The sequence below is a fragment of the Diplotaxodon limnothrissa genome, linkage group LG7, assembly GCF_057381915.1.
Source record: "Diplotaxodon limnothrissa isolate DT_005_m linkage group LG7, D_limnothrissa_male_GT1.1, whole genome shotgun sequence".
Taxonomy (NCBI): Eukaryota; Metazoa; Chordata; class Actinopteri; order Cichliformes; family Cichlidae; genus Diplotaxodon; species Diplotaxodon limnothrissa.
Genome location: NC_140602.1, coordinates 49,470,649 through 49,496,963, shown reverse-complemented (window position 1 = coordinate 49,496,963; position 26,315 = coordinate 49,470,649). Strand labels below are relative to the sequence as shown.

The following is a 26,315-nucleotide window of genomic DNA, read 5'->3' as shown; positions in this document are numbered from 1 at the left end:
ACTTGTCCCTCTGATATACAAATGTCTAGTCCTGTCCCTCCTTGTCACTCCCAAGCAAAATCTTAGCATCTTCAGCTCTGCTACCTCCAGGTCTGCCTTCTGTCCTTTTGCCTGTGCCACCGTCTCCAAACCAGGGATCATAGAAGGTCCAACTACTGCCTTTTAAACCTTCCCTTTTACTCATGTACAAATACAGCCACCAGCAGGAGAGCACCAAATGATCTAGTTTAGAAAGACCACTGAATGATTTAGTCTATCCTTAATAAGTGGATAGATATTACTTGAACAGGGGAAAAAAAATACATGATGTCTTCATTGTTGTCTCTCTGTTGCCTACTGTGTGTGTCTGACAGAAAGGATCCTTCTATTGTCGATGTTTGTACTTTTACAAGAACTCCTAAATATGTCTTAAAGTTTGCACATATGTTTTTTAGCTGCAAATCCAAAATGAAATATTGACAGTTTTTAAACTCTGCTTTCAAGCCCTGTGTTCATGTCTATAATATCTATTTAAATTAACATAACTAAAAAATTCTCAGTTTTCACCAAAAATACGCTCTTTCCAAAGCAATGGGGAACAGCACATAGAAACAAGTCTTGTTTTAAAATCTCAGCAGCAATAAATCTTATAAAACGTTACCTGTGAATTACAACTAGCTATGCACAACTTTCAAAACGTGTGAAAATATATCAAGACTAAAAAGCAGGGAGTGAAGAACAAATGCATTAAAATTACAAGGAAAGCTGTACCTGGTTTTGATGGTGTAGAGAATGAGCCAAAGCCCTGGGATGCTACACTTCCAGCACCAGTGCTGAAGGTCCCTGTAGGTTTCTGCTCCCCAAAGGAGGACTGTCCAAAGCTGAAGGTCTTGGCACCACTATTACCGAAGAGACTGTTGGTACCTAGAAGACGGACAGGTAAATGTAATTACACAACAATAAAATGATCTGGGTTTATTTGGTTTGTTCTTTGACAAAGTAGTTACCGCTGACTCAGAACAAAGTCTTGAACAAAAATGATGAAAATATTTCTGAACCTGACATAAATCGGCAACTACAGTTCAAATTTTCTAGTTAATCTGCAGTTTTATTACATCTTAGCCTACCTGTCTGACCAGACTGTCCAAACACTCCAGTGGAGGAGGTGGTGCCAAATGGATTCTTGTTGGCAGCGTCCTCGCTTGGTTTGCCTCCTAGGCCGCTGAAAAATCCTCCACCACCAGATGAGACTGCTGTATTGGCTGAACTGGAACCAAAGAGACTCCCAGATGACGGCTGCTGCTGGGAGATAAACATTAATTCAAAAATTTGTCTAGAAGAATGGGAAATTTCTTGAATTCCCTAAGTTGGTTTAACAAAAAAAAAGAAAAAAGAAAAAAAAAAAAAAGATGGGTCATACCTGTCCAAATCCACTGCCACTGCTAGACTGCTGGCCGAACACCGGGTTGGCAGAAGAGCAGCCAAAACCTGTTTGAGAACAAAAGACAAATTCAATTAACACAGACAAGATCAGATTACTGCATTTGGCCCTTGATGCCAGGCCCATTTTATAGTCATCACTACAGAGTGAAAAGTGGGGACCCCCCCCCATAAAGTATGAAATCAGGAATGCCAAGCTGGGACTAACTGCTGAGTTAATGCACTGACATCAGCTGTGGCATTCTCATACTGCTCTGAGAATTTATAGAAGCTTTGGGAATGGCACAACACCCGCCATCCCACTCAGGCTGACAGTACACCACAAATCTTTCCTGCAAGATGATACCATTTCAAACACAAGTGCCACATTTACCACAACATGTGGAGGTCAGCCAGAGCGAGTGTAAAACTTTGCACATCCTCCACTGCCCACTAACCTTACAGACATCACAGTTCATAAGCTGTCAGACAGTGTTAGTATAATCACTGTCAAATGTGACTGAACAGCATGCAGCCGAGAAGCTCTGGTTATTGATCATTTCATCATGTCGGTGACACAGTGTGGTCTCTGTTAGGCGGGTGCAAAATGAGAGAATTTTCAATACCAATTTTTTTCTGACATTTGGTGTCATTTTTCCAATTTATAAAAAGCCACAGAACTTACAGTAGTTTTAAATAAAGATGCCAATGATTTCTTTAAAAGCTCTGAAGTTGATCCAATCACGTCCAGAATCGGACTCACCTGACGGTTGTCCAAAGCTGAATCCTGAAGATGAGGATGTGGTGGTGTTACTCCCAAACACAGATCCCTGTCCAAATCCAGAGCTTTGGCCAAAAGCCTGGTTTGTGCTTTGTGCAAACAGCCCAGTGCCAGTGCTGCTTACTGTGTTAGCACCGCTCGTCCCGAAGGAGAAAGAACTTGCATTGGTAGCAGTAGAAGCACCGAAAAGACTTCCGCCAGTAGTTGCACTACTAGAAGTCGCTCCAAATGCAGACTGTCCAAAAGTAAATCCACTCGATGTTCCAGTGTTGCTTGCAGGCTGGCCGAAGCCACTAACCTGGCCAAACACAGATTTGCCAAAACCAGCTGATGTACCAAACCCAGCTGAGCTGAATCCTGTTGATGCTGGTGCAGAGGAAGCTGGAGGTGCAGCAGGTTGCCCAAACACGTTATTCACAGCAGTCACTGTTGCACTACTAACAACGGTAGAGGTTTGAGTAGCTGCAGCTGGGGCAGCTGTGTTGATAACTGGTGTGACTCCAACAGAACTACTGTCTGTAGTTGCAGGAGCGGGCTGAGTAAAAATGGAGCCTGGCTTGTCAGACGTGGGGATCTGGAATGCTGGTGGAGCTGCCTGAGATACAGGTGCTGCGGTGGCAGCAGTTGAAGAGGGTACAGTAGCAGTGGTAGATGGCTCTGGGGTGGTTTCTGTTGTGGACAGGGCACTGGATGGTGCCGGAGGATTTACTTCTTTTGGTGCAGTGAAAGTCGAGGGAGGGTCTGGGGTAGGGGCAGGTGCGGCCAAAGCAGGAGCAGGTGTTGACACTGCAGGGGTCTGGGTGGTTGCAGGTGCTGCAGGTTCAGGTATCACAGGACGACTGGTGCTCTCTACTTCAGGTTCACTGGTGGGAGGTTCTTTTATAGGGGGCGAAGCAGGTACTGAAGACTGAGGAACAGCTTTTGGTTCTTCTTGCGTCTCTGGTGCAGCTGCAAGAAGACTACTGAAAGATGAGGCGAAAGCTGAGCTGGCTGAGCTAGACTGTGGAACGGAGAAGGCTGGCTTGGCGTTTGATTCAGGAGGCTTAAACAGACTGCCTGATGGGGTCCCTTCGGACAAGTCTGGTGCTGAAGAATCTTCTCCAGATTTTGGAAGACCTGTTCCAAAACTAAACTGTGTCGCTCCCTTGCCCTTGCCAAGTCCAGTGTCCGCAAATGTAAATGCTGCCACAGCAGGTTTGGTGGAGGAATCTTTAGCTTCTTCTCCTTGGCCCACCCTTAGTCCAGAAAAAATGCCCAGAGTCTCACCACCAGCTGTCTTTGGAGGCTGTGGCTCTATCCTCAGAGTGGCTGTGGTCGAGGTGGGTTTAGCACCTTCAACTGTTGCGTTTGGAGCCAAAGTGGGAGACCCAGTGCCAAGACCAGGGGAGGTGGACTTTGAGGTAAAGGAGAATGACTCTTCTCCAGCCTGGCCAAACACCATCTTACCATTTCCACCAAAAGAGAATTTACTTGCATCTTTCACTGGAGAAACATGAGAAAGAAAAACAGAAATAATGTGCATCAGTAATCTCACAGCTCCTACATCTATCCTAACAAGCTGCTATATCATTTGTACCTTGTGGCATTCCAGCTCCTGGTGTAACTGAAGCAAAACTGAAGCTTGAGGACCTGAAAAAAAATAAATAAAACACCATTTAAGTTTAAATGCAGCAACAGTGAGATGCTCATTATATTTTGTAACAAGACATATTTACGTGTGAAAAATGCTGGATTAACCAGCCAATCTCAGCAATACAGCCATGTAAACACTTGCTCACCTATTAGGCTAGATTTGGATTACATTAGAGAACTCTTTCAGTACACAACTTATGATTTTGCTCCAGGAGCTATTACCACCCAGTCAAGCATAGTTGTAAGCTGATGGAAAGCTTTAGTAAGCGGGCCCAAATCCTTTGTGAGAGGATGCATTTCATATACACCCCCGAGTGCAGGTTACAAAATAAGTTGGCCTTTAGAGGAATGTGTTTTAAAACATTTTCTATTATAGTGTCTTTTTATGACAAAAATAATGATTTAGTCTTAATAAGTGGATAGATATTACTTGAACAAAAATAATCACAAACAGTGTATAATCTATAAAATACTGCTGGGCCATTAAAAATATATTATATTTATAAACATCAACTCACACTGAATTGAAAGAAAAACCCTTGCTGCTGGTTTGCTCAGCTGAGCTAGGAGTAGCAACAGAAGCATCAGTTTTGGACGGCTGACCTGAAAGAAAAAGTTTATAGTCAATGTCAGGATTTTACAGTGTGTGTGTGTGTGTGTGTGTGTGTGTGTGTGTGTGTGTGTGTGTGTGTGTGTGTGTGTGTGTGTGTGTAACAGTGCTTACCAAAAACAAAACTGCTCTGTGGGATGGTTGTAGTCTCTGCAGGCATTTTTTGGACACCCTGGACAGGATTCTGCCGAGACAGTTTTAAATACATGTATGAAATTAATATTACAGCCTAACTGTTAACCTTACAGAAAAACAACACTACTATGATGCATTCACGATTTAAAAAATATAACACACAGGATTGTTTCAGGTGAAAGCTCAAGTCCACTAAGACATAAACTTAAGGCAGATATAGAGAAAAAAACAAAACAAATGTCTATAGGTAATCGTGCAGCACATGAACTTGGAGCTAGACAAGAACAGGATTTCTGCGAGGAGTACCCCTGTCACCCAACTGTAATTTGTAACATCAACATGGGTGGGAGGTGGGACATTTCTCACCCATCTTGATAATGGTCTTCACAGGAAAAACTGTCAGCAAACTGTGAATTCTCACATGCTGAATGTTCTTGAAAGTTGTGAGAAGACGAACATAAAGCTATGAATATACCTTTATAATAACTTTTACTATTTAGCACGTGGACACATAAAAATATACTGAAGACATTTGTTTGTGGTGGCACTCCTTGGAAAAGTACAAAACCACATGAAAGGTAAAGTTTTTTTACATGATTTTTTTTTTCAATTTAAAGTTTTTATTTATTCCTTAAAATATAGATAAAAATGGTTTCAAATATTTCACATGCAAGTCAACTGAGATTTGTGTTGTGAAGATTATTTAATTTGAATTAATATGTCACCCAAGTAACAGTAACAAGAAAGTCAAAGACAAAATGACAGGTTGGTGAGTGATGGATTTACTCACCCGTTTGGCCTGACTGGAAGAAACTGTTGCAAAGACCTGAGATCCTGGATCTGGTACCGAGGAGCTGGGGACATCAACACAACCATAAGAGGGCACAGTTTTCACATGGCACAAAAATATTTTTAAATTTACATTATTTAGTGGTATGTTTATGGCAAGGGTCCCTCGCAGCAGCCTTTACCATATCTCTTGCCTGGTCACCCAGTTAAGCTATAGTATCACCCCCATATTACTGACTATGTTAGTGATTATTAAAATAAGAATACATCAAAAATGTTTCAACTACATGTTGATCAAGTACATCCAAGTGTCCCACACCTATGTCTAAATATCTGCTAATCTTTAAGGAATTGGTTATTAACTGATTTTCTAACTGATTCTTTTTAATAGCTACAAATAATAAGTCTTAGGTAATGCCAGTAATCTCGTTTACAGTTATACAGAGGAATAGTTTGTAACACTGACCAAAAATAAAAACAAATAGACTTCTACTTGGGGTTTACTATCTTATTTGGAAGCTATAGTCTTGCCGTATTTGTAGTTTACCCTTGACACATTTTATCTGCTTTCCCTCAATTGCCTTTAAAGGAGTGGGGGTGAGAAGGTGAGAAGTGACCTTCGTTTTAGGTTTTACCTGATGTTGGAAGGAACCACCACAGGAGTCCCCTTGTCTTTGAACTCCTGAACATTGACCACCTGAGGAACAGTCTTCAAGGTGGACTCTGTCAGTGAAGTATTGATCACAGCTGGAATATAAACACATGCATATTAGAGCAATTCACAGCTGGAAAAAAAGGTACCAGATGAGACAGAAGCAATCAAACTGAATGTCTCCAGGTTTATTTAAGCCTGCTCTGTTTACATGGAAACATTTTAGCAAATTACTCTCAGGCAGGATGTGGTAATGAGCTAACAGTTACATATTATCTGTTCTTTAAGTCTTTGTCTCCCCCTGGTGAATTACTGAGGGAATAACAAAACAATATTTAAAAGATCCCCAAATGCCCACTGTAGCTAAAAACAAATGTGCACATCTTCCTCATTGTTTAAAAACAAATAAATACATTTTGACTGCTGCACAATGTTACTTACCCAACTGACTGGCCATCTGTCTGCGTAAAGCAGCATTGGCTGCAGCCTGCTGGGCAGAGATGGTGATGGGTGCGGTCCTCTCGGTTGGTGGAGCTCCATGCTTGACTGTCTTTGTGGCGAGAGCCGTGCTCTCAGCCCCGCTGAGGTTGATCTTATTTGTTGGAACTGGAATATTAATGCAGTAATCAATATCTACAAAAAATATCCACATCTAAGACTAGCGACATTACTTTATGTTCAGTAAAATATGGCATTATAACTTGAAGTCATTTATGATTCATGAATGCGTCCTCGTAATTTTTTATGAACAGCAACAGTTGGTATAATTTACTTACTGGGGCTGGCAATAGGGCTGAGTCCAAAGCCCATACCCTGTCCTGACTGAATTTTAGATAAAGGGGTGGACTGGATGGCTCCGAAGCCCGGCTGGATAGAGGGGGTCCTCACAACGGTTGGGTGGCGGGGGGTGGACAATGTTGGAGGTATGGAGGACATGGGAGGGGGCCGTGTCTGCAGCTCCTCTTCTTCCTGCTCCAAGTGAGGCGGGTGAGGCTCCAGGGACTGGGACAGGGAAGATGTTGAACTCGCGTCATCCAAGTCCTCGTAGTATTTAGGTGAAAGGAAGGCTGAGCGAGATAGGTTGGCTGAAACAGAAAAATGAATAAATACATTTCAATTCCAATATGTGAGGTGCTGCTGCATTCCACAGTATGAGCATCAGCATAGGGATTTCAATATTAATATCACTGAAATGAAGCGGGTGTTGAATTTGGCATTTGCAGTTGTGAGGAAAAAGCTACTGTCGACATGAAATTAGCACTCACATTTACTATGATTTATTATGAAACACACTAAGAGGGCTTGATTAACATCCCTTTACTTTAAAATCAGGCTTTTTGTATACTTTTTCAAAAGGCGAAATCCACAATCATTTGAACATTTAGGATAAAACTTTCATGTAACCATAAATTTCTAGTACCTGGTGCAGTTGAGCGGACAGGAGGCATCTGTCCCTTTGAGAGAAAGTTGCGCAGCTGGGACTGTTTAACTGGTGATATCTTGACAGCTGCAGAGACATCATACATACTGAAATATACTGAAAAATATACTGAAATGATTAAATATATCCTGTGCTGTTTTTATGCAGACGGTAGGGAAAAAAATCAATACCTGGAGATTTGGTCTTAGAAGGGGTAGGGTCCAGCCTGGTTTTCAGGAGAGCATCTCTTAAAGTCTCAAGGTCATTTTCCAAACTAATAACAACACAAAAACATGGTGTTTTTATCCAATAGGAGCAAATGGAAGCATGTGAACATCCATACATTATAAGGAATGCTGCTTGGAACCATTCTTTACCATACATGATGTTTAAGCTGACTAAAACCCTTTTTAATAACTTAAAAACTGACTTATAAACCATAGATAATGGTTAACTTAAAACTTAAGTCTTTCCTTAAACTACCGCACATAACTAACTCCTAATATCCTCTTAAATCCCTGTTTTTTCCCCCCACATTCTGCAGCCAGGCCTTACCTAGCTGTCGTTGCTGTCACAGGACTTCTAGCAGGAGTGGTTGTTTTGCTGTAGAGGCGTAGTGAATTGAGCTCCTTAACCAGCTGGTCCAGTCTGTTCTTCTGCTGGTTGATGATGTACAGATTGTTGGACAGTGTAGTGAACAGACCCTCACGTCCAGGCACAACCATGTGTCTGTAAAGAGATTTATTTAATAACAAATTATACTCCATCCAATTTTTTATTCTCTCTTTCTATCCAACACACAAACTGCTGGTGGGATTATCTGCCATTTTCTTTAAAACTCACTTCTGCTTTTTCTTCTTCTCCAAGTGTTTCTCCCATTCCACATCCAAGACATCATTAACATCCTCCACAGTGAACATAACATACTGGTATAGCCTTCGAATCTCCTGAATTAAAAAAAAAAAAAAAAAAAGATCAAATATACATGATGAAGGAGATTATTTTTATAAGAATATGTAAAACCTTAAAACTGTCAATTCATGCAAACAATTTGGGGGTAATCTGTCATTTTATTTCTCACCTTGAGCTGTTCCTCACTGCGTGGGTCCAGAGGCTTTTTGTAAAGTAGCTGTCTGTAATTTCTGTCTTTGCTCAGTTCACTCTGGGTCTTGGCTTCTTCTGCCCCAGCAAAGCCTTCCAGTAGCGAAGTTTTCAGTGTGCCAATGTCACCATGGAGTGACTAAAGATTACAGACACACACACAAAAAGGCTTGAAAGGAGGTTTTAAATGATTTATCAACCTAGAGTGACACCATCTTCCAAACACTGCTTCAGACAGGACTCTAAAGTCACAGTGGTTGAAGTCTTATGGTTGCAGAATTTAAGGTTGTTCGAAATGATTTTTACTGGCTTTCTCAACATCAAATGTTAAAAGGAAGAAGAGCAGTCTGTGAACAGGACTCAGCGTTTCAATCATTGTCTTACCTCTGTAGTTTCCTTGATTTCCAGGGTGAAAATATGGAGGTCTTCCGACTCTTTCCTCAACTCCTTCATTTCCTCATCAGCACCAACCTTAAAGTCAGCTTTTGCACTTCGTGCCTTAAGGTCATCCAATTCCTTCTGGAAGTGTGCGATCTGATGGCAAGTCAGAGACATGTTTAGTAATGTTCTGCCAGACACCACACGTGGTGTCCTGAATAAAGTCCACTACCTTTTCGTAAATCCTACAACTTTGTATGTCAAGTCTTTGGAACTAGTTACTAACTAGACACCTGCACCATTAAAGCTGGTGATATAACTTTTCAACTAATGTACCTATGCCTATTGCTCTATTTATCGAAACACATTATTGCACATAATTAATCTGATGTATCCTTATAAAATAATGACATTAATATGTACTTGTTTGTTATCTTTTGTCCCTCCATATAACATTAATGTGAATAATAAGAAGGTACTTTATTGATCCCAAATGTTGGGAAATTACTGTGTTATAGCACCCGAAACACAAGAAACAACTTAGCTCAATTAAACAAATAATGTATTCATTTCTTCTTTTTCTTCAAGCTGCTTTACAGGTTCATACAGCAGATGATCTGCCTCCATTTAACCCTGTCCCTAGCATGTGACTCTGTCCCACCAACGCTCTGGATGCCCTGGATCTAGGGCTGTGCGATATGACCGAAATCTCATATCCCGGTATAAGAATTCTATCGTCCGATAACGATATAAATCACAGAAATTTAACATTTTCTGTAAATTCTGTGAATCTCGGGCGGCTCGTCTTGCAGGAAGTGTTTCCAGCTGCGCGTCATGTAGCTGGAGTCGAGTGTTTTAACCGATGCATGAAACTATACATTTTTAGACACAAGTTGTAACAGCCGCCGTTTTCTTTGTGAGTATTTATTACACGGCGTGCTGCGGGGAAAAGCCTGTTCTAACATTCGAGTCTAAGGTTTATTTTTTAGCACCTGGTGGCTCTTTTTTAATTCTCATCCGTAAATAATCTGCTCTTTCACGTGATTCAGTTTATTTTGAAAAGTCTCAACAGGATCTTGAGCTTTATTGTGAAAGGTTTATGTGGAACAAACAAGCGGACACGCGATGCTGTTACCGTCGTTGTTGTAGTGTGGTTATATTAAATAAGAGAAAGAGAGAACTTTAAGAAATTAATATAGCCACTACAGTGACCATCAAAACGATGAAAAAATATTGCCGTAAACAGTTTATTTTGCGACAGAACGAAACAAACGATAGCGTAAAATGAAACGATAGACGTTTCTATATCGTCATCCAATATATATCATTATATCGAACAGCCCTAACTGGATCTATAACGCTCCTCTGAGGACTTTTCCTCCTGCCTGGCAGCTCTGTCTTCAACATCATTTGAGATGCTTTGGACATGTGCAGAGGTGAGATAGTGGATATACTGGACAGTTTTGTCAGTAACACATTCAACCTGAATTGTCCCCCCTAACACTCATTTCTAATCCTCTTCCTCCTGGTTACTCACAGTGAAAATCATAGCACCTTCAACTCTGCTCAGTCGCATTTATTTATTATGTATTTGGTATAATTATATTGTAGTATTATATGTTCTCTATATAATTTATTTGTTAGTTTATATAATTAAAAAGCATTCTGATTGAGGTCCACACTTGATATGGTGCATTTCATCTTATCACTTTCTTTTCTCTACAAGCTCAAGAACCCATATATTAGAGATTTAAAGCATTCACACGACAAAACCAGCACCAGAGAGGGTGAGCAGTTTTAAATTCTTGGGGGTAACTGTGACCGAGGACCTGTCCTGGGGCAACCATATCACCTCAGTTGTACGGAAGGCCCAACAGCGCCTCTACTACCTGAGGAGACTGCGGAGCGCACACATTCCCAGATCTCTGATGTTGAACTTCTACAACTGTGCCATCAGCAGCGTTCTGACGTATGGATTTCTAGTGTGGTTCCCCAGCTGCACCAAGGCCGATCAGCAAGCACTCCAGCGGGTGGTGAAAGAAGCTGGCAGAATTATTGGAACAAGTCTGCCAGAGATCAGTAATATCTTCCCCACTCACTGTCTGAGGAGGGTGCACAGTATCCTGCGGGACCAACATCACCCTGCGCGCCACCTTTTCCATCTGCTGCCCTCAGGGAGAAGGTACAGGTCTATACAGGCCAGAACATCCAGACTGGCCAACAGCCTGTATCCACAGGCTGTGAGGCTCCTGAACTCTCTGCCCCCCTCTCACGGACAATAACCATATCCAACTTCTTAATAGCAATGAACTGGTCTGCATTGGTGCATCATATCTTTATTCTCTTCCCCCTCCTGCCCCCCCCCCCCCCTCTTTCTTAAATAGATAACTATCATATCTGATATCATATCTCACAGTACAATAATATTGAATGGGTTGCATTGTTGTATTTTGTCATGTTTCTCAGGTCTTTGTCTGAATTTCTACGAACATTATTGCTAAGGATTGTCTTATTGCATTGGAGTCACACTGGGTTAAATATGTACACTTGGGTTTTAAGGGGTATTTATTATTTTCTTCTTTTTTTTTGGGTTGTATGGAAGCCCCAAACGCAATTTCATTGTTCTTGACAATGACAATAAATAAATAAATACTAATACTAAATTTCTTCCCCGACAAACCACTGCTACATGGCACGACAGTACATGATATGTCTCACCTCCTCCAATATGCCAGCCATGATGGGATCAGAGTCTTTCCTTTGCTGTAGCTGTTTCTCCAGGGCCTTCACACTGACACCGGCCTGCTTTTTCATGAAAAGTATATCAAAAGTTACTTTTCACTGTCAGCAACAAACACAAAAAACAGTCTGAACTAAAAAAAATATATCAAAATGCCTGTCATCTGATATTACTTTTAATCTGTCTGTTTCACTTTGTTTTAGTTGAAGTCTGTTGCCAGTAGCAACCAGTGACTGCACAGTTAAACAGAAGTTTGTTTTGTGTTACTTTATTTAGGATTTGTGAATATATTTTTTGCTGCAATTAGTTAATTGCTTACGTATCCAGGGCTCTATATGACAACACCTCCTTTGGGAGTGACCAAATTTAACACCAATCATCATCATTTTGTGTCATTGGTGAATTGTGATTAAAAGGTTGTTTTTTTTAATCTATCGAAAAAGTCTACCACATCACTGAAAGAAACCTATTTGATATAAGAACAGTAAACTTTCTTCGCAGCAAAGAGATCAGACCTGTGGAGCCTGGGTACGGGTCTGGACAGCAGGAGGTGGTTTCTGGACAACTGCTGGAGAGACACTGGTTTGAACTGGATGCACTGGAGCTGATACACATTTGGAACAACAGACAACATGCATTTGCAATTAAGATTCCAAGAGGACCTTTGTAAGAAAAACTACAACATAAATTTAATTACATTAAATACAACACCTTTCTTACCTAAAATAGCTGGTGGTTTGCTGGCCAAAGAAGGAGGGGCAGTTAAACTACTGGAAGTCGTGGCAACCGTTTTGGACAGTGGGGAGTTAAAGGAGAAAGGAGGTTGTGTAGTCTCCACTGTTGAAAATCTTTGGAAAAAGCAGACCAATTTTTAAACATTTAGACAAAAATCGACATCTTAGGACTAATACTGTGAAAAACACGTGATAGTTCAGTACCTGTCATTTAGATTCAGTTTCACTGCAGACTGGGACGCAGGGGTGGCAAGACTCTGAGGAGTTAGAGCTGGTGCTGCTGATGGTTTAGCAAGACTCTGAGGAGTTAGAGCTGGTGCTGCTGATGGTTTAGCAAGACTCTGAGGAGTTAGAGCTGGTGCTGCTGATGGTTTGACAGAAAGGTTGTTGAAAGAAAAAGCTGAAGGTGCAGAGGGAGTGTCAGAGGGAGGTTTCGAAGCAAAAGAGAAGCCGGATGACCCTGAGCCAAAAGGTGCAGAACCCCCCAGGGAGAAAGCTGAAGGGCCTGAAGTGGAGCAGGTAGTTGGGATGGAGAAAGTGAAGCCTGATGCTGCTGATGACACAGGAGCTTTTGGAACAATGCTGAACGGTGCAGCGGCAGAAGAAGTAGCAGGGGATGGAGAACTGGAAGCAGCTGCTGGAGTAAGACCAAGGCTTGGAAATGCTGCTGGGGCAGATGGGATTGAGGCAGCAATTTTGGGTGGTTGGGTTGCTAAAGAGCCTGTGAAAGAACATAAACAAACAAACAAAGATTACTTTTATTTGATCTCATCACATTTAAAGCAGTGTGAGTTTTGTCTACAAGCACAAGCTACTAGTTTAAAAAAAAAAAAAAAAAAAAAAGTAGAAAGGTGAAAAAACATTTTTAAAATCACATTTCTGACAGTTTTTAAAGGTATCTGCAGAAATGACCCCTTTATGAGTGAACCTGACTGAACCAAAAAAGAAAAAGCTGTTCATAGAATAGAAGGCACTTGAGAATGTAGTAAAAGCTCACTGCATGGTAAAAACAGTTGGTCACATTTAACAAATGTCAGTGAACAACATGTGAAAAACAACCAAAAAAATTAGAGAAATAAACTCTTTACTAAATATTACTAGAACCAATAATACACTACACGGCTGCTATATTAGGTACAGCCTGCTAATCCAGGGTAGGACCTTTTTTGCCATTAAAATTACTTTGATTTTTTTTTTTTTAGAAAAGGATGCCAGAAAAATTCCTCAGATTTTGGCCCATATTATTAAAATGACCAAAAAATAATAATAATAATCACACAGTTGCAGCAGATTTGTCAAATCATGATGCAAACCCTCCACATCCAGATGGTGCAATACTGGACTGAGTCACTCCTGGTGACTGTAGATTCCATTTGAGTACATGAACTCAAGAGATCGGATGAAATAAGGTGGAGATTATCTGAGTTTTGTCACATGGAACTTTGTTTGCTGGAAGCAGCCAGCAGATGATGGCTGTACTGTGGTAATAAAGAGATAAACTGGGTTGAGAATAGGGCTGTCCCAAACGATTGTTTTGATAGTCGACGAGTCATTTTGGCGAGTCTGTGTGAATTGTAGGCTCAGTATCTCAGCTGACAGGGCTTTGAAAGCGCCATGACCTTCTACTGCTGTAGTCTATCTGCGTCAAGGTTCAACATGTGCATTCAGAGATGCTCTTCTGCATATTTTTGGTTATAATAAGCAGTTATTGCTGCTTTCCTATCAGCTCGCAGTAGTTTAGCCATTCTCCTCCAACCTCTGGTATCAACAAGGCATTTTCACCCAGACAACTGGTGCTCATTTTGCCTTTTTTTGCATCATCTGGGAGACGGTTGTGTGTCAAAATCCCAGTAGAGCAGCAGTTTCTGAAAAACTCAGACCAGCCCGACACGCATCAACAACCATGCCCTGTTCAAAGTCACTGAAATCACTTTTTCTGCCTCATTCTGATGCTCAATATGTCTACATGCCTAAATGCACAGAGTTGCTGCCATGACTTGTGTTCGGTTGCTTTTTAAGTGGTTGTATGAACACAGTTTACAGCTATCAAACATTTAAAGACATAAAGAAGACATCAAAATTAACAAGAGGGATATATTCAGAAAATCTGCTTCCTTAAAGATTAAGTCAGTCATTTTGTTTAGTTTATTTAACATAAAAAAAGAATGCAGTACTCACAAATGTACTTTGATTAGTGTGTAATTATGTCTTCCAACAAACGGGTGCATTCTCATAAACTTCGAATTAATCCATCAAAATACATAGGAGTGGTTTGTGGAAGTCTCTGTGTTCCCTGACATTTTGAATACAGTGGCTGAGCTGTACATAGAGACAAATCTATGTGCATTTCAGCCACATACACAGCACGTTATAAGTTACTTTAATTTAAAAAAAAAACAAAAAAAAAAAACAGCACAAATAGTCACTTCAAATCCCCAAAGGAGGAGCTGTAACAATTCAAACACTATGCAATCAATACATTATCAATACATTAGGACATTGAAGAAATATTTTAGGCAAACATGGTTCCAATTCACAGGTTTTCTTACCAGGTTTGGGAAGTCTTTCCCCTTCCAAGGCCAGATTAGAAGGAGCCACGACTAGCTGCTTAACCCCTGGATTGAGGTTGAGTAGAGCAAATGGACAAAGTAATCCCTCAGTGGAAAGCATTAGCATTGTGGGCGCTGGGGGCAAGGTCTTCTCATCAGCTTTATGGGAGTGGAAAGATTGGATATAAACAAAGTCAGACACTGAGCAGTTCTCCACACAATATATTTAAAAGTTTTAAGAACATTTGAGTACTAAGACAGTAGGTTCACGCTATAGTTGTCTGACTGAAGTTGGAGCTTTACGCCCTCTAGTGGTTAAAAAAAAAAGTATCCAGTCTTCATTTCAAAAAGATACTCCAGTCAGTTACAGAGACAACTGTCCTAATATTTGTAATTCGGTAAAAGAGTAAGATGCCTTTCTCTTCTCGCCAAACCCTGAAACATTTTCTGCTCCTCACACCCACTTTCTTGCCCTTTCCAAAGCCTCGCAGTATGCTGTGGGCTGCAGAGAAAATGGCAAATCATGTCTAAACCACCATTCAAATAACGAAACTGACTATTCACGACACAAATTAAAGATGCATTAGTCAGAGTTGATACTAGTCATTTCAGAAATGCCAACAAAGTACACTGAACACACAGTCCTCTTTGTTTTCTCTATGACCACGTTTTATATCTAAAAATACTGTATTTATCAAGTATAACTGTTCATGAGTGCATGAAAAAGTGTTGCTTTTTCTGACCGCGTCATTAATATCCACCGACTTTGCACCTATTTGACCCATGAGCTACATGCATGATAATCAGTGTCAATGTACACACACAAATACACACCCACACTGACAAATAAAATGCCAAGAAATACACTTGAAGAAGCAGTGCGATTTAAAGTTTTAGACAAAAAGAAAGCATACACCCCCACCCCACCCCAAAAGACTGTATCTAATGCTTTTTTGTTATGAAACTAAAGTTTGAAAGCTTTAGAGACGCAAGCAGAGAGAGGGTGAGAGGGAGCGAACAGACGGGAGAGGCACACGGTAAACCTCATCAGCATTCTGCAACAGGATTGTCTGGGCTTTGTTGTTTGTTATGGTCCTCTAGCTTGTGTGAGCCATTTTAATGAGTGCATTTTTCCCTACAGATAACTCCCTCCTACTCTCCCTTTGCTTTTCCAACCTAATGTCTAACTTTAGATCAAGGTTTTGATCAGACTACAATCATGTCATAATGTTGCTCAAATTGCAGGGGTTTTTTTCCCGTAATGGGGAGGGAGGGAATCGTAGAGCGAACAGGAAGAGATGTGACTAGACAGCAACAGCAGCTCTACGTGAATGTCTGGCAGACTGGGCCAGTTAAGATAAAACAGTGTACTGAGACGATAGCTTATCACTATTCTTTACACATGCTGCAATACAGCACTGCGGTGAATGCTGTATGCACACAGAAACCTGACGGATTTAAGATTCACTGGCTCATTAGGGGACTTCTCACCAGAAAACATTTTAAAGTTGAAACAAAGGCAAGGGAATGCGCTACAAGAGATAACACGACTAAATTAAATTAAACTAAACTTAAAAATGACCAAATTAACTTTTGTCTGGTGGCAGAGGAGACGTGCACCGTCGCCTATCTTTAGAGCGTGGTAAGAGGGCTGAATGATGTTTTTCACACCCCTGGATTGAAAAAATACAGGCCATTTATTTTACACCGCAGCTGTCTGATTCTTTAACAAGAGACTGTCACTATGTGTCTTGGTGAAGAAGAAAAAAAAGAATTAGAAACTATGCACCCACCACAGTCAACCAAATATAATGCGCCTGTCTCTGCTAAAAGAAATTCACTCGAAACTAACACGAGCCTCTGTGTTTTGCTGACTTATGGTGCGATCGAGTCATTAATTCCTCTTCCATCTATTTCCACAGTTTTCTGCTGACACACAAGTTAGAAGACAGCTCACTACTGATCACCAGATTCACAGCGTAAACACAATAAATCCATGGTGAGCACTAACACTGCACTGCTTCGCCAGTGTTCAAAATGCTGCATTACTTTTCCCACACAATCCACACGTTTTTCCAACAGTGTCGATCCAAATTCTTAGAAGCTTTGACTACCATGATAGAAAATGTCAAAATCGTGATCCATGATTATTCACTAAACTTGAATGTTATCCTTAATGATATTTATAAATCTCACTGACTGTGTTGGGTCTCATTTCTAGCACCAGCACTGTGAAAGGTGTACATCTACGTGGCAAGGTGCCAGATGAGGTCAAGGTTTTGTTTTTTCAAAGTGACTTTAAGCAGAGACGGCAACATTGTAACGATTTTTTTATTTACTCATTTTTTTTAAAACCCTGCTTTAGGGCTGCTCAATTAATCGAATTTTAATCTCAATTACGATCTGGGCTTTCAACGATCATTAAAAATGACTGAGCCGATTATTAGCACCTCCCTCGTGCTTTACTCTCGCGCTGCTCCGTGTGACAAATCGAGTGCACCGCTCTGCGTTTCGAACACACGTCACAACAATTAAGAGGACCCAAGGGAAGCTCGGAAAGCTAAGCAGAAGTTATTTGGAGAGGAGAGTGACTGCCGTTGGTTGAAAAGGGAGGTAAAAAAAAAAAAAAAAAAAAAAACTTCAGTGGTGTGGAAACATTATGGGTTCGCGGAGTCAGAAGTGGATCAAGTAGACATAGTGTGTAAACTTTGCTACGGTATCGTAGCTGCACCACAGAGCAACACTGCAAAGTTCACTGAACATAGATGTTTACATTTTCCATTTATTTTTTATATTGCAAACATTTGCACTGTTATCAGTATTTGCACACTATTTTATATTATTTTTTGACAATCTTTAAAGCCATTATTCAATACATTGTTATTGTTAAATAAATATCGTCAAATAATCGAGATCTCAATTTCAGTGAAAATAATCGTGATTATCATTTTTGCCATAATCGAGCAGCCCTACCCTGCTTTGTTTTTTGGGATTCCATTGAGTCAGGCATTACAGTTGTTATGTCTGTTAACATTTGCTCAATCAAATGACAGCAGTATTTCTGTCAACAACTGTAGCACAGACAGATCACCTTTATTGTACTGTACGCAGACTGGTCATGCTTATTTGACACAGTCAACAAGTCTGATATATTCTGAAATAACATGAATCATAACCCAAGTCCTTATGAAGGTTATGCCACAAAAAGAGAAACAAACAAACAAAAACAAGGCAAAACAACAACAACAGTAATAATCTTTATATATGAAATTAACTTCTGCTCAGACAAGTGAAGCAACTAAATACATAAAAAGTCATATTCACTTACTTATGTGGATTTCCTGCTGGCTGGTGTAATCTATAGCTAAGCCAAGGGGCAAAGTGTCTTCATTTGTTTCAGTCACTCGAAGCTCAGCCCTGCTCGAATCTTCTAGTTGCCAAACTTCCCACATCTAAAAGGGGTAAAAATAAGGCATGGTCATCACCATTTACAGAGAGTAAGTATTCAAACAAAATCCAAGGAAAATTAATAGATTTGGGGGGGTGGGGGTATTTACAGTTCCTAAAAGCATCAAGTCTAATTCACTAAAACATTGAAGCACTCAGATAAAATTATTGGTTTACCTAATTGATAAAAATTCAGCAAAAGCACAAGCTTGCTCAACTGTCACCAAAAAAGTCAGGTAAGCATTGGATATTTGACCTGGTGGGAGCTTAGCTAATCTAAATTATTTAGAAGGTAAGTGTTGTGACTGACTAGAAGCTGCTGTAACACTTGTGCAACCCTCCTCGATTTTTTGGAAGCATTTTACTTTAACCGAGTAAAACAAACGGATGTAAAGACAAAGTAGAAAAATGACAATACATTCAAGACCACTTTCATTTATCTCTACATTTAGACAAACCTAAAACGTTTTCACACATTTTAGCGTTTACCTTATCGTCTTGTCTGGCAATGACGCTGACCTCAATGGAAGCTGCTGATGCTGCAAACACAAGGTCCCTGGATGAAAGAAAAAAAATAAAAACAATGAGACAAAGCTTCAATTTACCATGACCTTAACATCAAACAAAGCACAAAACTTTCAGGGCATAAACAATGAGTTTTAGCTTATAAGTAATCAGGCTTTCAGGTCACTGTTGGAGCAAATCTATCAGTTGGGATCAGTCTTACCAGTCCTCTACGTGACTGAGGAAGTAGTGGTGCTGACGCTCCGTACAGCTTCCAAAAACAAATTCACCAAAGTTCAGAAACTTTGGCTCCACTTTCTCATCCTTCTTCTGTAAAATAAATAAATAAATAAATAAATCTAGAGTAGAGAAGTGGCATACTTCAGTAGCACTGTAATTTATGTCAAAAATGTAAGCTGCAGAAAAAGAACCACAATATGCATACAGTAATTTATGTGCATTAACCTGTCAGCTAGTGACATCAAACTGTGTCTCAGGGTTGGGGGGGTTTTTTGTGCTAAATCTGCTTTCTGTTAAACAAATTTAAGGGGGATGAGTGGGCCTCAAGAGTCTTGGTATACAGACTGTAAAGCTGTCTAACACACATACAAGTTTGAGTTTTATAAATAAAACTGATTGGACATTAACACTGTTAAAATGCCTTAAGCTACCCATGGGAAACAGGTGCAGCAATTTATTGGAACATCTGCAAACAGAAATGGAAATACAGCATATAACAAACTTTGTACAATTTTAACAAGCTTGAAGGTTTACAGTTTGGTATTACCACCTTTATTCTTCATCACAGCCTGAACTCTCTGATGTAGTCTTTCTTGTAATTTCTTTAACCTCCTAGGACCTGGCGTCCACAATATGGACATCACATTTTGGGTTGTCTAGACCAAAATACTACATTTTGCTCTACAAGGGCCTGATATCCACTTACGAGGACATTATACTGCCACTGTTCTATTGAATTTTTAAACAAATATGCTCATATGTGGATCTCATTTTTCTCAGAAACAAAAAGTAAAAAAATAAAAATTTAAAAAATTTAAAAAAAAAAAAAAAAAAAAAGAATCTGGTAATTCTTTGTTTTTACATTCATCAGGTGCCAATCATCCCAAATATCAAAGAGAAATTAAAAATGCATGCCATGGAAGAGTTCGGGTCTTAGGAGGTTAAGTAGTCGCTTAAAGGCCATTTAAAGCTCTTCTTTGGATGTTGGTTGCGTTTTGTTAAATTGTCTGTTAAGATGATTCCACACTGTTAATGGGCACTGAGGAAGTCAATCCATGACTGATACAGTGTTGCCTTTTTCAATTTACACAAACAAACATTCCTCTGAAAATGGTCAGATACAAGGACTGGACAGGAAAAAAAAAAATTGTGGAAAAGCAGCCAATGTCCAAAGAAAAACCTTGAAATACCTTCAGAGAGCCTGCATAACGCTTTCTCTGTCATTAAAAAAAAAAAAAAAACTACAAGTGTAGCTGACTGGGAGCAAAATATGAAGAAATGACTGGTGACTCAATACTTTTGCACAGTAGTGTAAATATGAAAAGAAAGCACAAAAGCCCAATTATGGTCAAAGCACTGGTCACTGCATGCACAGCTGTGATGTCATCAGAGCACCAGAACTACATGCACTGAAACCCAAGGGAAGCCTAAGAAGTAAATAAATAAATATATCACAGATTCATAGGAATAAGCAAGTTTTTTGTTTTAAATCTTTGTTTCTACCATCTGGAAATTATGTTCCTTCACAGATGTGTCATAGAAATGTCTCCACTGACTGACCTGCTTGCACTGACATGCCTCCAGACTGGTTGTGCCAGGCATACAGGAATACTGTATGCAAAAATGCTGTGAAGTTTCTTTTGGTACTCATGGCTGCCAATGGCAACCATTGAAAACAATCGACACTGTTATTCTTTGCTTTTTTTCTGTGGTCATTTTCTCTGCACTGAAACATTTCTGTATTAATCCCTGTTTAATTATTAAAACCTGTATAAAGCTCTGGAGGCATAAAACACTAATGATGAACAATTAGATGTTCTGATGATCAGTTTGCTGGATCATTCCTGCTCTCTTTCACTTCATGTGGGGATGATGTGAATATTTATGAATAAAGATGACTGTGATCAAACGACTTGTAGATTTTCAGACTTAAAAGCAGCTCTAATGAATTCCTAACCATAATCTAAATGTATTTACTCCAAGCATAAATACACAAATATATTTGTAAACAATGTTTAAAAACTGCTGTGCATTTATATTTTAAGTATAAGTTGAATTGTTACAGTTTGAACCTGGATCATCTTTTTCACACACTTCACAGATCAATAACTAATCTGCTAGATACATGTGTTTAACTCTGTTACTTGCATTGTTATCACTGTCAAGTTACTGATAAATAAATAAATTTTAAAATTTACGTGATAAAACTTAGAAACGAAAGCAAGGAAAATTCAAGATGAAAATGTGGATAATAAATTTAACTCTCCATAACTGAGCTGCAGTGATGATTTTTTTCCCCCCGATACCCATGAATGGTCTTAACTGAGCTTCATACTATGATCAGCAGTTCGACCGTAGAACCAGTCTGTTAAACCTGATAAACCCAGATAAAAATCAATCATAAAACGATGCCAGGCATACTTACAGGGAGTGAGATCAACACTAGCTCAGGGGGGGTCTCAAGTGAGCCATCTCCAGCAGCATATGCTACTGCAAACACATAGGTTTTCAGCCACAGCACATCCACAGCTGTGAGAGACAAATAGGAAAGAGAGACAAGACATTGGAACATCAACAAAACAGCAAGACTCAGCTCCTCCTTTTCCTATACAACTTGAAATATTTTATGGAATCACTGCAATCTATTACTAATCTATCACCACCAAGATAAAAACCTTAGTGTACGGACCATTTTCATAGTTTAATTTTATATACATAGGTATGGCTACCTTACCTTTTACAGTTTCGCCAGGGGTGAAGAACTGTGGACATGGGATAACTTTCTTTTCCTCCAGTCCCTTTAGAACAGAGGAGAAAAATCTGTTCCTGTAGCTTCCAAAGACTGTTAAGCAATTTGCTTTTAATTCAAAATTCTTCTTATTATAACTTACTGGTGTATATTGTGTGACTGTACCATCCATTTTTCCAGCTGCAACTTGCTTTCCCTTTGGACTCCAGCAAACTGTGGTAAACAAAGCAAGTAAACAACTACTGAACCACATCAGCGATATGGACTGCAGATAAATTTACCAATTATGTCAAGAGTGTCACTCACTGCAGGTAATTCCACTTGAAGAAGGCAGCCTGGCCTGCACATTGACACTGTCAGTAACATCCAAAATCATTATAGTGCCATCAGAGAGGCAGACAGCCAACACAGACACCTGCGCAGGATTCCACTTCAGGTCCTGCACTAAGACGTCAGGTGCTACAGCTGGCTGGTGCGATGCAAATGGTAGCTTCTGTAGTTTTCCCTGGAAAAGCAAGGAATGCAAATTAAAACAAATATCAGACAACATGATTACATTTACCAGACAAGGTGAAATTTGGCAACCGGTGTTCGACTGTGTTAACACATTAGGTAGACAGACTGAAATAACTACCTTGTTCATGAACGTGCGGACATCATAGAATGTGAGCAACAAGCCAGCTTCCTCAGACATGCCACACATGGACAGTGTGAGCTCATCACAACTGAGAGCCACGTGGTGCAAAATTAGTTCCACGGTCACTTCAGTCAGTGCTGGTATTCCTTTGACTAAAATAGGGAGGAAGATGTTAGTGGACAGTGAAACAGCAAAAATTATTAATGACATGAAACATGTGGTGTATCTGTCATGACAACATTGTGTTTTTAACCTGTCATCATTGCACTATTTAATTAAAACTGCATGTGTATTCATACCTATTTCGTTGGAGTTGCCATCACCTTTATCAGCAGCCAGAATATCTCGAGTTAAGTACACCTTGAGAGTTCTGTCAAGCCCCACAAAAGTTAAGCCATATTTATTTGAGATGGCAAGGAGGCTGGATCTGTCTTTTGGCAAATCTTCGGTGGGGTCAAACACTCTGACTTTCTTCATCTGACGAAACTGAAAATCCTAAAACGAAAGGCAAACACTTTCATTTCATGGTGACCTGTTATGAACTGTTAACAACTGTGGGTCCACTTCGGTAAATGCAAACGCAGCGTCTTCGAGACAGAATAATACACACTTTAAATAAACATTGTTGACAAGACAGCTGGTGAGCCTGAAGGGTGATCTCAAAGCCAAAATGTTTGTAATGCCTCTCAATTAGAACTATGCTAACATGTTACCATATCGTGTTAGCAATCGGTGCAAGGCTTGTTGTAATGTTACAGCAATATATAAAACTTAAACAAAAAAAAATGCAATGTGTGTTAGAACACGTTATTTTACAAATGCATAATTTAATAGGACGAATCCACCAAACACAGCGGCGTTTAACTTTACAAGCACAACATCACACCGGCTACGGTGCTAACCCTAAGTAGCGGGCTAAAATAAGGCATGAATAAAACTGCAGTAACTACTTTTAATTGAAACGCTTTTAAACCGCTGTGAAAGTCTTTAATGTTTTATCGTATCAAAATAGTCATTACAGTTCAGTAAATATCGTGAGGATAAGGATACCTAAACCAGAAAACATAACCCACGACAAGTGGCTTGTTTAGCTAGCCAGCTAGCTAAACTAGCCACTACATTAAGGGTGAACTGACACGGTAACTTACACATGCTAACCTGTGAAGTCAACTTTACCAGAGACATACCTTCATTTCCCTCTCAGGAGGGGAGTCCGCATCGTCACTCATTGTGAAATTTTGAGGGTTTTTCTTCCAAAAGACCTGCTGTGTTCGTTTATTTCTTGCTAGTATGTACCACAGAAAGTTTAGGTTAGCTACATCAGGACAACTAAACACACGCCGCGCGATTTCTCCGTTGAAAAAACAAAAACCAGCTAGGATGACGAGTAGATACCAGAGCAGCTTGAGAGAACACGAGCTCATACAGTCGAGTATGTTTAAGAGTTGCAATTAAAGGTTGAATTATCTAGATATAATTAAAGGTATATATTTTACCCTTTTAATAGTAAGTAAAAAAATGCATAAAAGTTGTGTTTTTGTGTGTGTGTGTATACAAAAACATAACTTTTATGCATTTTTTTACTTACTATTAAAAAGGTCCCACTTTTTACAGTAATAGAATAACATTTTTTCCACCAACAAAGTGATTTCCATGAGCCATTAACCCAAACTTATAAGTGTTGGCTAATAGTTAATCTATAATTCTACTGTTCGAAGCTTCAGCATAAATTATCTAAATGGACTGGTGGCTATCAGGGAATGGAATAAAAGCCAGCAAAGGAGAGCTCTGATTGTCCTTTGAGGATCCTGGAGAGCTATCCTTGAAGACTAGTTCAAGAATTTACAAGAGTTCAGGCTGTGTTCGAGGATAAAAGTAGTTATACCAAATACTGACTTTCAATCTTGTTAGAGTTGAACACATTCTTTCACCTCACATACCATATAATCATGCGTGTTTCAATAAACTGCTGCATCTTCAGTCTTTCTCATTTTCATAGCAAAATAAATTTTAAAAAATTGAAAGAATGAGGGGTAGCTTAATAAGAGTCCCCCCATACATATATTTATATATCATAGATGAAATGCTTAGGTTAATATGGTTGATTTGGATCGATCCAGTGTTGCCTGCAATTCTAAACCTGTGCCTTCATGAAATAAAACTGGCTGTATACTGTATGTTACATTCATCTTTGAAGGAACTCCAGTGACTCATCCAGCAAAATTTAACACCATTTTAATGACACAAGAATTTCACAGCTCGGTGGCACAGACAGTGAGAATTATTATTGTCACTAATTTGTCTTCTTTCTGCTGGAATCTCATTACTTACATGTTTGAAGCCATGCAGATCTACAATAAATCGCAACTTCCAGAGAAAAATATATTTCAAGTGCATCCTTTTGTAGGTACTTTGGCAAATGCAAAGAGAGACAAAAGACAGTATATGGTGAAGTAAGGACTTTTATTAGAAAGCAGATTTTTCTGTATTGCATTTAAAGAAATTGGGTACTCTTGGACTATACAACTTAAAACTGGGGATGGCAAATATGATGGGAATGAAAGGTAGATTACATCAAAAGTGGCAACTTGCATTTCTGTTGTATATATTATTGATGCTTGAGTCAGAAGGCGCATAAACATCTTTTTCATTTGAAACATAAAGCGGCATCAACACTGAAATTGTCCCATCCCAGTTTGCCTGATCCAAACCCAGCTGATAGTGAAGAACATTACCATGATCGGTGTAGGGTTGTTGTCCATCAAAGGGGGTTATCAACAAAACCTGGGCTCAGGACCACGTCCAGAACATGCTTACCAGAGCATGACAGATATGGTCCGTGTCCAGCTCTGTTTGCAAAGCACCAAAGTTTGACTCAGTCCTGGTTTTAAAGACACACACTTATAACCAAGAAGGCTGGAGATAACATCACCATGTCCCTCCACTCTGGAAAGGAAGCTAGCACAGACCGAAGCAAGCTGAAGAAAGACAAAGCAAACAGCAAGAGCACATAGCAAGTCATACCATATGTCCCGTAGTGCACTTTGGGTCTCGTTCCTATTCTGATTGTCAGCGCTCTGAACACATGGCTTTAAAAGTTGCATTTACTCCTCATTTGCCTAACACCCGGTTGCTCTCAGTGTTTTTCCTTTCACCTTTCCAAGTAGTTCTAAAGTGCTGGCGTTATGTACAAGGACACGTAAATACACAAACAAACCTTCAGTGCATTTTCTTCTGAGTGTGCTGAGCTGTGAACATACTGAACTGTGTACTTAGTCTCTGTATTCCACTCTTTGTCACTACTTTGCTGTCATTAATACAAGAAATTCAGCTTTATGCAAACATTCAGCGAAAGGCCAGGTTGTATAATAAAAAAATCCAGCCCTGCTCACCACAGGACACCTCGATCTTTGTTTACTAACAGTTGACAAGAGTTATTCAGCATAAAATACATGGTGCATAAAGATCAGAGGTTTCATTGGGTTGCGGTGAGTGTGCGAATGGCATGCATTTTATGGTACAAGTGTCTCTTTGCATATAAATGTATTGTTTTTCATGATGAGCCAGTCACTGGAACAAAAAACTACAGTGTCCGTGTGGGGGTGAGCAGAGCCCGATGCAAAGTGAGGAAGAAGTTATTTGCAACAAAATACCTTCTATTCAATAACCATCCAAGAAAAACAAAAAGTTTGATTTAAATGAGAAACACGTCCGATACATGACATACATGTAACTGGACTTTTCTCTTTTGGCCACGTCAATCTTCCCAAGGGTTAGCCATGACATTCTCCGTTTATAGTGCAACATCGTTCATTTACC

The 26,315-nt window shown here is 39.7% G+C and overlaps 1 protein-coding gene across 2 annotated transcripts in view; it reads right to left on the bottom strand.

The window, feature by feature from the left end:
• nup214 (nucleoporin 214) overlaps positions 1–23,839 on the bottom strand; it is a 31,982-nt gene extending 8,143 nt beyond the window's left edge. Inside the window, exons 1-32 of one of the 2 annotated variants that reach the window (XM_085359818.1) lie at positions 23,684–23,839; positions 22,796–22,991; positions 22,494–22,648; positions 22,166–22,364; positions 22,002–22,072; positions 21,845–21,908; positions 21,536–21,639; positions 19,094–19,200; positions 18,856–18,922; positions 18,248–18,371; positions 14,920–15,078; positions 12,575–13,091; positions 12,357–12,484; positions 12,152–12,240; positions 11,615–11,701; positions 8,903–9,052; positions 8,499–8,657; positions 8,261–8,364; positions 7,973–8,146; positions 7,609–7,691; positions 7,418–7,504; positions 6,774–7,082; positions 6,439–6,603; positions 5,981–6,092; positions 5,347–5,410; positions 4,536–4,605; positions 4,330–4,414; positions 3,756–3,808; positions 2,162–3,661; positions 1,400–1,467; positions 1,107–1,281; positions 751–903 (exon numbers count right to left, since the gene is read on the bottom strand). In XM_085359818.1, the coding sequence (XP_085215944.1) occupies positions 751–903; positions 1,107–1,281; positions 1,400–1,467; positions 2,162–3,661; positions 3,756–3,808; positions 4,330–4,414; positions 4,536–4,605; positions 5,347–5,410; positions 5,981–6,092; positions 6,439–6,603; positions 6,774–7,082; positions 7,418–7,504; positions 7,609–7,691; positions 7,973–8,146; positions 8,261–8,364; positions 8,499–8,657; positions 8,903–9,052; positions 11,615–11,701; positions 12,152–12,240; positions 12,357–12,484; positions 12,575–13,091; positions 14,920–15,078; positions 18,248–18,371; positions 18,856–18,922; positions 19,094–19,200; positions 21,536–21,639; positions 21,845–21,908; positions 22,002–22,072; positions 22,166–22,364; positions 22,494–22,648; positions 22,796–22,991; positions 23,684–23,725 (5,620 nt within the window). In that variant the 5' untranslated portion in view covers positions 23,726–23,839. The remainder of the gene's footprint in view (positions 1–750; positions 904–1,106; positions 1,282–1,399; positions 1,468–2,161; positions 3,662–3,755; positions 3,809–4,329; positions 4,415–4,535; positions 4,606–5,346; positions 5,411–5,980; positions 6,093–6,438; positions 6,604–6,773; positions 7,083–7,417; positions 7,505–7,608; positions 7,692–7,972; positions 8,147–8,260; positions 8,365–8,498; positions 8,658–8,902; positions 9,053–11,614; positions 11,702–12,151; positions 12,241–12,356; positions 12,485–12,574; positions 13,092–14,919; positions 15,079–18,247; positions 18,372–18,855; positions 18,923–19,093; positions 19,201–21,535; positions 21,640–21,844; positions 21,909–22,001; positions 22,073–22,165; positions 22,365–22,493; positions 22,649–22,795; positions 22,992–23,683) is intronic. The other variant, XM_085359819.1, reaches the window with a different exon arrangement.
• Between the last annotated feature and the right edge of the window lie 2,476 nt (positions 23,840–26,315).